We start from the raw sequence: 13022 nt of genomic DNA, 5'->3' as shown, positions 1-13022 counted from the left end.
GTAAACAATTGAGAATGATGTCAAAGATGGCTTCATCACATTAGTGTATTTGTATATTTATCATATAGTTCATGTTACCCATAGTTTTTTCTAGAGTCACATTATCAGAACCATTTTGGTTGCTGATTTTACAGATTTTTAAATTTACCAGTATCTGTAATTATTGGATATGTATACACTGTATGATGAAATTGAATATTTAATTGTTTATGCACATTTCCCCTATTTTTACATTTATATCACCTTGTCATCTTAACTTAAATCTCTAAAAACACTAATCATTTAATAACATGGTTAGATATGTTATATAGCAAATCTCTTTAGCCTAAATTTACTGGTAACATTTAAAATGATTTATTGGTAATGTTTCAGTTTTCATTTATTTTGACAAAATAATAAAGAATTTTAATATAAATGTAATTTAATGATTAGTGTGAATAGAAAATCTCAAATTAAGGCTAACCTTAGGGCTAGAAATACAGTTGCAACACTTTTTTGTGTTCGGGTACTGTTGTCAAGTAAGTTTAGTGTATTGTAACAGCGTATTGATCTACAGTGGGGGGGTTTTCCCGCTCAGTTAGCGGCGCACTATTGATCTGAACATCTAGCCTAGAGGAACGTGTTCCAACTGCATGTAGTTCCAATAGCACGCAACTATTTCTATATCTGTATGTATGGGTGTGCACACATGCATATATGTAGGTTTATTTGTGGACTCAGCAGCTAATATTGGGTTTTTAAAGCACGAGATGGTATTTTTGTACCCCAGGTTGTCTCAGAGATGGACTGTCAGATTTGTCAGCTGTTAACCTAATACAGAATAATACTGCCTGAATGCAAACAAGTTTCCTAGCATTACCTGCGCTTCAACTTTTATGCAAACATTATATTTAAGTTGTGTTTTTCTGTCGATTTTGTAAAGGTTAAACATCATGCCTGGAAGGTTCAATGTTTGAATGCCCTTGAGTCTCACACGTTCTGAGCATGATCAGATGCTGAATCAAAAAACATTACTTTTCATTGCCTAATCATTGTGCAAAGATGATGTCATCATGAGTTATGCACACTTGTGCAACAAGAGCTCTGTTTTTTACTTTTCACCAAATCCTCCCTAAGCAACATTTTAAGGCATCATGTGCGTGTGGGTTATGCTGCCTTATAAGATAACTAATTTTGGCAAATTTCTAAAATTAGCAAACCCTAACAAAGCAAATCCCAGAATATAGTACAATAGAAAAAACACGTTAATGACAGTGAAAGGAAATAATACAATTTTCTCTAATTGTGTATTTTTTGTAGCCTGGCAAGCCAGACCTACATCAAGATGTTAGGTCTGGCAACTCACCATAGACACGGCTCAATCCGAGGGGCGGGATAAACGGCTGTCTTTCAAATTCCCTCTGCACGCAATAGGACAGCGCTTCAACCAACCAGAGCATTTTCCCAACAGCGGAGCTAACGTTAGTTGATAGATTCAACTTTTGAATCTGGCCGGCAAAACTACGAACACATCTTCCTTTTTTAAGAATGACTTAAGTGCCGTTCTTTGCTCTTTTCTCAAAGAAAAACTCCAAGTCCTCCAGAGTCGAGGCCAAAGCCGATTTGAAAGACTGTTCTCCAGAAGCAGCAGCAATTCTTTGTTTTCAAGTAGCAGGGAACCGTCGCAACTCTGCCGTCATTATGTTAAGCCCGCCCTGCCTACTCTATACGCGATGTGATTGGCCTGACCCAATTTAGGTTTTTACAGCTCCGAAAGTCAACGGAGAGTTGCTAGATTACCCTGGCTGCAAAATACATTTTTCTGCCGCTAGGGTGCGTCTAGATTTCTAGGCTATATTTTTTGTATATGCAACATTAATGTCAACTCAATCTCTGTCAATCTTTACACTATTTGTGTGGCACATTGCTTCCTAAGTAACAGCTGCCTATGTAGGCCGTAGACAACAAGGCAGCTCAGCTCACTAGATTTTGGAACAGAGCTTAAGATTTTGTTACTATACTGTACAGCCTTTATTCATGAAGGCAGACAGCAAACTGGCTTAAGATGCCCACTGACTCTTGGGCAGAAACTCAGTCAACAAACCACATGTTGAACAAACTACTAAATATAGACACTGTTGCACAGAACGTCAGGACTCAGGAGTTCCTTCAGCTGGTTTTAAAGTCAGTAATACTCATACTTTTTAGAGAAGGGGAGAGTGTGTGAAAAGCTGAAAGAGACAGCGATATTTGTCAGATTTGGTGTTTTCAAATGACTTTTGGGGGGGATATATTCGCCTGAAAGTGGCCCTCACAGGGCATTTGGCTACCTAAGTGAGATTTGTATGTTATGTTTTATTTGATTATTTTGTTTGTTACGGGCAAACAATGTGTAATAATATGCTGACTCTATCATGTCGCACCTGAGGGTTATTTCTTCATCAGTGCCACACCTTGTGTTTATATGCATGTGTATGCATGCTTGTGAGATGACGTAATTTGTTGACTACTTTGCTGCCGTTTGTCCAAAAACTACTGCGATTATGACATTAAACTTCTCTGTGTACATTTTAGGCTGTGTCTTTTCTCAGACCACAAATGGAAAGTCTTAAGTGAAAGGAAATGCATTACCTGTATCTTTAAGACCTCATGAAATCAAAATGGGAGTTGTGTGGTTTTTAGTCCATCAGACATGGACCATCAGGTTTGAAGCTTTCTATTTGCTAGTGTTCTCCTAGAATTTGACACAATTAACTATTATGCTGATACGCGCATATAATTCCCTTTTCCTGGGAAAACAAACCAAAAATCAGTCTTTTGATGTAAAGTAAAGACCATTGGCTATTTTTAAGGGGTATAAAATGGGAAAGCCCTCCCACCCTGTTTCAATCGAAAACGGCGTCACAGGATAGAAAAATGCACTTTTATGAGGTCTCTATAATTGGTTTGGTTCTTCAGGCTCTGAATAAAAGCACAGGAATTAAAATGGAAATAATGTTTTAATTTCCATTGAGATGAATGGGAATGCTAACGGATAACTTTCTTCAGCTACAGATTTAGCTGTATATTAGAACTCAAGGACTGCCCAAACAAACAGAGCAGTGTTTTATTAGACCGCCCTCGAGTTGTGTACAGCGTTTACAGAGCCTGGCTTGTTTTCGAATGTTTTCCATACAGATTGTCAGTTCTGAGTCTGCAGAACTTGAATTGCATTTACATAGACACTGAGAGTCATTCTTTGGCCTTCTGAGATTCATTATCACGTCACCTCTCGACCTCTACATGTGGGTGGGGATCAGTTCTGATGACAGACTCATTTATTAACAGATAAGACTTGCTATGCAACACTCCTGTTTAGTCACTCTCTTGTTCTGCTTAGGCCTGCTTTATGTGTTTCATGATCTTAAAAAAATATTTCCAGATCATTCACTTGGGAATCATCATTTATGGAAGTAAAATGAGTTGGAAATGACAATTTGTGTTGACTTTAGTCAGATGGACGGTAACGAAATCCGACTTTGTTAGGGTGTTTTGTCAGGGGTAGATACTAAACTCAAACACTGCAGTAGCCTATCTGTTGTATCTGGTTAGTGGTTCTTTCCTGTTTTCCTTATTTGGCTTCATTCAAAGGTCCCTCGCCTCAGAAGTTGGTCTGTGGAATGCAACTAGATTCCAGCATGCACATGACAACAAATATAGAAATTTGGGTGTATTTCGGAGTGTGTTGTGTTTTGTGAGAAGTACGATGTGCATCTCAAAATCTCCGCCCAGCTGCACCCACTGTGACTGATTTTGCTGCCACCGATGTGTGAGCTTTTTCACATGGATGAAAGCTTTCTGTGAGATTGTGCAAGCAAGTTGTACAAAATGTACTTACATATCGTATACAGAGGAGGAACCATAGTAATACCCTGATTTTTGGGCACGACTGTTGTACTGCATACAAATGCACATGGCACATCTGTTGTACCACTGGAAATGCAATTTCAAGACAGTCCGGTCTCTGGCCTCTCCCTCCAATTTCCTGTCTAGCTGTATCATCTTTCATGTTATATATACAGTGCCCTCCACAATTAATGGCACCCCTGGTAAATATGATCAAAACTGGCTGTAAAAAATAAATCTGCATCGTTTATCCTTTTGATCTTTCATTCAAAAAATGTGCAAAATTCTAACCTTTCATTGAAGTAAAAGAATTGAAAGTGGGGGGGAAATCACATTATGAAATAAATGTTTTTCTCCAAAACACGTTGGCCACAATTATTGGCACCCATAGAATTTTTTACAAGTAAAATATCTCTGAAGTATATTCCCATTAATATTTACCTTTTTTAGTACACCAGGTTGACTAGGAACATGAAACTGTCCAGCTATGACTTCGTGTTTCACAGGAGTTTAAATATGAGGAAACACAAAGGCCAAATTCCCTTAATCATCCATCATCACAATGAGTAAAACCACAGAATATAGTTCTGATGTGCAGCAAAAGATTGTTGACCATCACAAAATAGAAAGTGGCTGTAAGACAATAGCTAAAGAATTGAAAATCTCCATTTTGACCATCAGGGCAATAATTAAGAAGTTCCAATCAACTAAAGATGTTACGAATCTGCCAGTAAGAGGACGTGTGTCTATACTGTCTTAATTCACGGCGAGGATGAAAGTTTGAGTGGCCAAAGACTCTTCAAGGATCACAGATGGAGAATTGCAGAGATTAGTTGAGTCTTAGGGGTCAGAAAGCCAAAAAAAAAAACTAAAAAAAACCTACATCCCCACATGTTGTTTGGGAGGGTTTCAAGAAAAATCCTCCTCGCTCCTCCAGAAACAAACTCCAGCATATTCAGTTGTCAGACACGACTGGAACTTCAAACGACACAGGGTTCTGTGGTCAGATGAGACTAAAAAAAGAGCTTTTTGGCAGCAAACACACTAGATGGGTTTGGTGAACACAAGGATAAAAAGTACCCCATGAGTACAATTTAATATACCATTGGATCTTTAATGTTGTGGGCATATTTTTCTGCTGGAGGTCCTGGACTTCTTGTTCAGATACATGGCATCGTGGATTCTATCAAATATCAACAGATAAAAAATCAAAACCTGATGCCTTCTGCTAGAAATCTTATAATGGGCCGTGGTTGGATCTTCCATCATGACAACGATCCAAAACAAACATCAAAATCAACACAAAAATGTGTTAGGGATCACAAAATGAAGCTTCTGCCATGACCGTCCCGGACCCCTGACCTGATGAGTGGAGTGAACTGAAGAGAAGAAGCACAAACATGGATCTGGGAATCTGAAGGATCTGGAGAGATTCTGTATGGAGGAATGGTCTCTGATCTCTTGTCAGGTGTTCTCCAAACTCATCAGGCATTATAGGAGAAAACTCAGAGCTGTTATCTTGGCAAAAGGAGATTGCAAAAAGTATTTAATAAAAGGGTGCCAATAATTGTGGCCAACGTGTTTTGGAGAAAAACATTTATTTCATAATGTGATTTCCCCCCACATTCAATTCTTTTACTTCAATGAAAGGTTAGAATTTTGCAAATTTTTTGAATGAAAGATCAAAAGGATAAACGATGCAGATTTATTTTTTACAGCCAGTTTTGATCATATTTACCAGGGGTGCCATTAATTGTGGAGGGCACTGTATATATATATATATATAAGTATTAGGCAATATACACTACCATTCAAAAGTTTGGGTTCAGAAATTAATACTTTTATTTAGAAAGGACAAATTGATGAAAAGTAAAAGTAAAGACATTTTACAATTTCCATTAAAAAAAAAATTCTGCTCTTTTGACATTTCTGTTTATCAAAGAATCCTGAAAAATATTTATCACAATTTCCACAAAAATATGAAGTATCTCAACAATATTCAACATTGATAATAATAAGAAATGTTTCTTTAGCAGCAATTCAGCATATTAGAATTTCTGAAGGATCATTTGATGATGAAAATCCAGCTTTGGCATCACAGGAATAAATTACATTACAAAATAAGTTAAAATCTAAAACCATTATTTTAAATTGAAATAATATTTTACAATGTACTGTTTTTATTGTTTTTCTAATCAAATAAATGTGCATATATATATATATATATATATATATATATATATATATATATATATGTTCAGTTAGAATAATGTAAAATAAATATAATAAAAATGTAATCATTAAAATGAAAAAAGTGTGTATATATATATACATATATATATATATATATATATATATATATATATTTAAATATTATTACATTTTATTTTATTTTACATTATTCTTACTGTGCTTCCTGTCTTGTAAAATGACCCTCAAAACAAGCAACATACTCTAGCTTAATTAGCTTTATTAAGAGTGTGTATTAAGTGTGTGTGTTTATGTAAGTGCGTTTACTTGCACTCATCCAATTCTTTTGTTGTTTTCAAGTCTTTCTCTCTTCTGCTGATTGCTCAGTCAAATCTCTGTGCTTTTTTTAACTTCAGCCCTGAGGAATAAATTTGATGTTTCATAGTATCACAGTGATCAACTTTTGAGGTTTAACTTTTGCCCGATATGTGCACCAGATGGCGCTCTTCCACCATAAATGTTTGCTGAGTCTCTGTTTGGCGTTTGTAATCAAAATGGCATCCTGTCTGAATAAACAAACCAGAATTGCCTTTTGTTTTACCAGTAGGTGGGCGTTTGAGGGCACGGAGTGTCTACGTAACTACACTGTGTTCCTCTTACATAAGCACTGACACCAATTCTGCACCAAGTCCGAGCTTCCGTTTAAAGCAGGGCTCATGACTCACCCAGTTGTTTTCCGTTCTCTGTCTTTGACTTTCTGCTGTGCATCAGTTCATTTTCTCTCTTTCTCTCTATCTCTCTCTCTCTGCTACTTTCATGTTCTGGGTGTGGTGGGTTGACGTGCATGTGATGCTTTTCTCTCTTTCTCTGGGCTGGTGGTAGGTTGTGCTGTTGAGATTCCAGAGCAGTGAGTGTACTGGACAGACACACCCTGCCTGACAGGCATGGACTGGGAGGTTTGTGCCTGCAGCCCTGCACTGTGTCTTTTTCTACACCGGCCTCTACAGAAACCTGCTTATCAGTCCAAACTGAACCAGACCCCTTCAGACCACTGCAGTCGGTCTATCTTTGAAACCCACAACCACCACCCCCAACTCCAACTTCCTTAGTTGTATGGAAACAATCTTGTGTTTATTTTTCCTGGCTTGCTGGCAGATAGGCGGACCTCTTCCTCTCTCGACCAATCAGAGCACTTCTAAAGCACATCATGAGTTAGACGGGGTGACTTCAGCTGTTGAAAGGCTGGAGTGGGAGGAGTCTTTTGGATTCACTGCTGGGCGTGTTTCTGTTAGTATATGCGTGTATGTGTGCATGAGGGATATATTTTGTATATATCAGACTGAGGGAATTTGAAGTAACTCTCTTTTAGACTGGATTACAGACGAAAGTGAAACAGGATACCCTCTTGGTTTTGTTACAAATGGTACGTATCTACAGCTCTTGCATTTCTGTCAGTGGTTTCCTGCCACTGTACCTGCCTATAGCTGAAGATTGTGCCAACTGCGCTGCAGTTCTTGGAAACTATTACCATTCTTTTGGCACGAAAGTGACTGCGCTTGTTTCATTGTCGTCTGATAGATTTAAAAGGCCTCAGTTAATTTCTTACTATATATCTGAACAGATTTTACTTTATCCTAACTAGAAGGAAATTACATAAAAAGCTGGTTTGTTTCAGGCTCTGGTTAAGTTGGTTACGTTGGTTTTGTTAACTGCGTTGGTTTATAGTTTATAGGTTTTAAGTTTGTCATAAACAAAGTTGCTCTTGTCAGAACGACAGCCTGTCTGTCACATTTTTGAGATGTTTATGACATCAGTATGCCATTTTTATATTTTGTAACCTTCCATTTTGACTTGTGCTCAAGGCAAGAGGTAATATTTCATCTCTGGAAGCATTGCTGTATAATTAATTAATTTCATAATAGGCCTACAACAAGCATGCTACACCCTGTTTGATTGGTTGCAGATTCTGGTTAAAGGTGACAGCCAGATCAAATCTAGCATAGACTTACTAAGTTTACTCTGGTCAGGGTTGCCAGGTCATCCCAAAAGAAGTAGCCCAATGGCCAGGCTCACAAGAACACAGTTACGCTGTCTACAAAACAGGTTAAACAAACCATTTGCGTTGAATTTTTCTTCAGTTTTGCTATAGTATACCATTCATGAATGTGTATAGCCTATACCTTGCTGCTGGCCATTTAGTACATACTTGACTGCTTACAAGTAGCAACTTGTGGCCAGATTTACTAACAGCTTGCGTCAGAGCAAACCATCTTTTGGAGTTGCTGTTAAAGCTACTGTCAAGATTTACTGAAGACATAAAAAGAAAAAAAGGCATGGACACAGGGTTATTTTTGCGGCTGACCTTATTTCATATGCATTTGCTGGAGTTTCCCTTTCAAATGCAAAATTTATGTGGAGAGTATTTAAATTAATAATGCAAGGTGATTTACTAAGGTTTGCACTAGTCAATTTACTGGTACTGGTGCGCCATTATTTAACACCCCAAAAAAGCATGTCTTAAACCAGACACTAATTCGCGCTGCTCTTGGTAGATTGCGTCGGTCATTATGGAAATGATCCGGCCGCGTCTGCATTCTTTAATGTGCATGTCGTCAGTAGATCTTGTGCTGAACTTTCCACTCCCAATGCCGTTATTTTGGAATTACATTTTCACGCTAATTTGCCCTGTTTAGTAAATCTGGCCCTTGAAGACATTTTCCAAAAATTAGGATGTGACCTCATAATTCTGCTATGCCATTTCTAATATGAAAGCTAACATTTTAGGCATTAGCAGTCACAAGTCTTGCATTATTCATCATATTTGCATAAATCACTTCTTTAGTCCCAGAATTGACTGCAGTCACTTTACTAGTTAGTCTTGAAATACAATCTGCCCACTTGTCATGCTAATCACTGCGCTACTGAACCTCTCATTATACCAGTAAAACCTGCCCATTCTTAAAAAATCAATGCTAACATTTCGTCATTACTGTTTTGTTGTCAAAATACAGGAATGTTGTCACAGAGGGTATATAACTGTATTATTGTGGTAATTTGGGTGGAGACATACATTAATCATGAGTTTTGTTAAAGGTTAGAATCATTCCATGGGGAAACTACTGCAAAATACCTATAGACCAGGGGTGTCAAACTCAGTTCCTGGAGGGCCACAGCCCTGCAGAGTTTAGCTTCAACCCTAATTAAACACACCTGATCAGCTAATCAAGTCCTTCAGGCTTATTTGAAAACTGCAGGTGTGTGTGTGTTGAAGCAGGGTTGGAACAAAACTGTGTAGGGCTGTGGCCCTCCAGGAACTGAGTTTGACATCTGTGCTATAGACTGAAGGTTTTCAATTTCAAAACCCAACAAAAACCCAGGTTTCAACAAAACCCAATCCTGTTCAATAGTGCAGTTGAGGGAGTTTTTGGGATGTAAGAAAATGCTAATGCAGCTTACTTACATTTACAAATCAACAATTGTTATGCTATAAGGGTGTGTCTACAGATTCAATGTGCGACTCCACCAAATATGCTTCTTCAATAGGATTGTGTTAGAAGAGGGCAGTGGCTCGGAGGCTAAAACAGGTTGGAGAGGACCAACCGCTGCGTAGTTTGTACCTAACCCATGTTGCTTTCTTTGCCACATTTGCTAATGCCTACTAACGTGCTGTGGTTTCTGGGAGAAGTTGTCAGACTTGGACTCTGCTGTTGGATGCGCACACACATTGTTGTGTGAAGGATCCATGTGTGAAAGTTAGATTGTCCATCAGGAATTTTGACCATCATGAAATTGAGATGACAATGTGAGCTCATCATTTGACTGGACTGAGTCGTGTGTATTTTGGGGAGTGTTGGCATTGTCTATGACAATGACAACAGCAAAACCTACCCTAGACAATTTAAACCATCACAGCATTTAAAAGAAAAAGTCGTAATCATCTGTTGTGGTTACATTAAGATCTGTGCTATGTTTAGTTCTGTTTTTAAGTGCAGTGAGTCAGCATCGAATTTATATTGGTTCTTCTGCACACACACAGTGTCCTATTAAATAGTACCTCCCCTGTGTTTACCCATATGTTTACCCATAATGCTTTTGTGTTTTTTATTGCTGAGCGTGCATAGTGTTTACCTGACTCAAAGCCACGTATCTAGGTGGTTTCTTGCACGCAACGTTTAGCTCTACACCCATGCTCATTCAAAACTGTACTCACACTATAGTTCTTTTATGGGTTTCCACCTTTTTTTCTGTTGTATTGTTGTTAAATGGGTTGGGTTATTGGGTTATTAGGTTATAAGCCAAGTATTTCCAAATGTGCTCTGCTATGCTTTCGAGAGTTTTGTCCATCTGATAAGAATTAGTAGTTTTTCATGTTGTTGCTCATGTATCTTTATTTAGTGGCACAGGGAAAGAACACTGAGGCTACTTTTACACTGCAGGTCTTGATGCCCAAAAAGCGACTCTTATCCGATATCTGCATTTGCACTATAAACTTGGCGAAACAACTAAAGGTAGATGTGGTGACCCGTAAAAGCTAAGTAAAAAAACGGTGCGATTTGCAATGAACGCAGATGAAATGCTAAAACAAGCTTTTGCTTTACACACCATCTTTGAAGGTCAGCAAAACATGGGGTTGAGCCTTCGTCCTCCATTTTGCCACTGGACAAAAGATTCATGTGATCTTGGTTGGTGTCCACCTGAGTTGATGTCATTCGCCGCGGTCGTTTTTTTTTTAAAATTACGCACAACTCGCATTGTCTGGGGAATATCCGAACTGTATGCTTACATATCCGATTCATATTAGATTTATTTCCACATATGAGTGAGGCCTGTGCATGTGCTTTTTTCCTCCTTACACATTCGTGGGTCATATCCGATATGTGCCACATGGGAGGACAAAATTGGAATTGGGTCACTTGAATCATGTAATGTAAATGTAGCCTGAGTGTTGATGTACATTAAAGACATATCTTATTTGGGGGCAAATATTTGACAGTCAAATTTCAGCACAATGGCTCTAACTTTAGCTTCAAAACTCCCTGACAATCCCAACTTTAACTTCAAAACTCCCTGACAATCCCGTGAGCCCTTTTTTCATATAAGATGTGGTAGAAGTGGCGGCCTAGTGGTTGGCGCATATGCTCTGATATGTGGTGCTGTTCTAGGTTGAGAGTTTGTGTCTGGCTCGTTTCATTTTCTTATTCATTTCTCCTCTTTTCCCATCATTTTCTGTCCTTCTTGCCTATGAGGGTAAAAAAAATTTTTTTTTTACAACAACATAATTTATTGTAATAATTAATATAAAAATTATGAAAATATTATTGTTGTTGTTATAATTATATAACGATAATATTTTGCATTGTAATAATAATAAGTATAATTATATATTTGTATTTATTGTTTGATGATTACATCCAATAAATTTAACTTTATAAAGTAAGACTGTATAATGCTTGATGCTTTGTTTTTTTATTATTATTATTTAAAATGATTTGATTAATAATAATAATAATAATAATAATAATGATATTTAAATAATATAAAATTAATTGGATTTAATTAAGCATAAGCAACATGAATAATAATAATTATTATTATTTTATAATAGTATTATTATTAAAAATATATATTTATTCCTTAACTAATTTATCCAATAAATTTAAAGAACTTTAAAAAGTTAGAAAGAAATGATCTTTTAAAATCTTTTTAAAAGGTTCCTCATGACAACCATGGAGCATGTTTTCTGTGAGTCAAGTATAGGTCATGTAGGACAATGTGACACAATCATAAGATGTTTGATTTAGAGTTATGTGGAATTTGATTTAGGACCAATGAGATTTCACAGTGGGTAAGGTTATTTGATGCAACATTCTATAAAAAGAAATTTAGTGATAGACGAAATGTCCTGTCACTAATCAGCTTGCTGAGGTCACTGAGGACAAAAACCTCAGATTTACATGGAAGAGCTTTAATCACATGAACAACGCTGATGTTTGACTGTATCCTCATCTCTGCTTCTTTGTATTTCATCATCAACAATCCACCCTCTTTCAGTACATAACCTAAAACCTGCTGAGCTTGTTAGAAGACTTTAAGGAACATCGAAGCAGTGAATCTACATGCTGGGTGCTCCTTTTAGTTCTCTTCCGCCTAGAAGGTTTGTGAACATAGAACATGTAAAGGCCAGAAGAAAAGCAATCCATCAGCTGTTACCATTTTACCCTTGAGCAACTGTCAGTGTAACAAATAAATGGCACATCTGTGTTTAAAGGTTCATTTAAAGGTTTAGAGGACTACTAGACAGTGTTGCTGTGTTTGGTGGTTAATTGTCTTGTTTGGTATAAAAAACCCTTATTCAAGATGCAATCTGTGAACCGGTAGAGCTACTGAACTACTTGGTCCTTACATTAAAGATCTGTTAGGATTGTTATTGCTTCAGAGTTTTTGATTAATCTAATAATGATGCATTATAATGCTGCATCTGATTTGAAATGCACCTTGCAGTTTGCATTTGGTACTTTTTTCCCCGCATTTGAAATAATGCACACATATTTAAGTGTGCTTGATAATGTGTTCACTGGGTTTCTCTTCTCTCTGATTCAGCATGACCTTATATTTTGCGCTAAACTCATGATTTGCATGTGATTTTGGCTGTTTTTAATGTAGCTAGGATGAGGTCAGGGCAAGTAATGAGATCAATAGTGCAGAGCACTTATGCATGCAGCAATAATGCTTTTTCGTAATAAAGTAAATGCATTTCCTTTTCTCAGATACTCAACTGTCCTCTTTCTGTCTCTCTTCTCGTTGCAGTCTCAGCACGTCACACCCACCCCAACATCTCAGGTCTCCTCAGCGAAACCTGCACAATATGAGGTAAAAACCTTCATCCTTTTCAGTCATTTACTCTATTTATTCACATTAGCTTGAATGATGGAAAGACTACACTCCACTCTACAACTTTATCGACCCAT

General features: G+C 37.3%; 1 protein-coding gene across 39 annotated transcripts in view; it reads left to right on the top strand.

Moving 5' to 3' along the window:
- Positions 1-13022, top strand: part of cast (calpastatin) — a 42215-nt gene that overhangs the window by 11549 nt on the left and 17644 nt on the right. For 32 of the 39 annotated variants that reach the window (XM_079898818.1, XM_079898824.1, XM_079898814.1 and 29 more), the window contains one exon: positions 12862-12924. In XM_079898818.1, coding sequence (XP_079754944.1) covers positions 12862-12924 — 63 coding nt within the window. Of the gene's footprint in view, positions 1-7277; positions 7478-12861; positions 12925-13022 lie in introns of those variants that run through there. The other 7 variants (XM_079898846.1, XM_079898837.1, XM_079898830.1 and 4 more) reach the window with 3 other exon arrangements.

Source organism: Squalius cephalus, assembly GCF_949319135.1.
Source record: "Squalius cephalus genome assembly, chromosome: 17".
Taxonomy (NCBI): Eukaryota; Metazoa; Chordata; class Actinopteri; order Cypriniformes; family Leuciscidae; genus Squalius; species Squalius cephalus.
The sequence above is the reverse complement of the archived record's forward strand: the minus strand, read 5'-3'. Positions and strand labels throughout refer to the sequence as shown.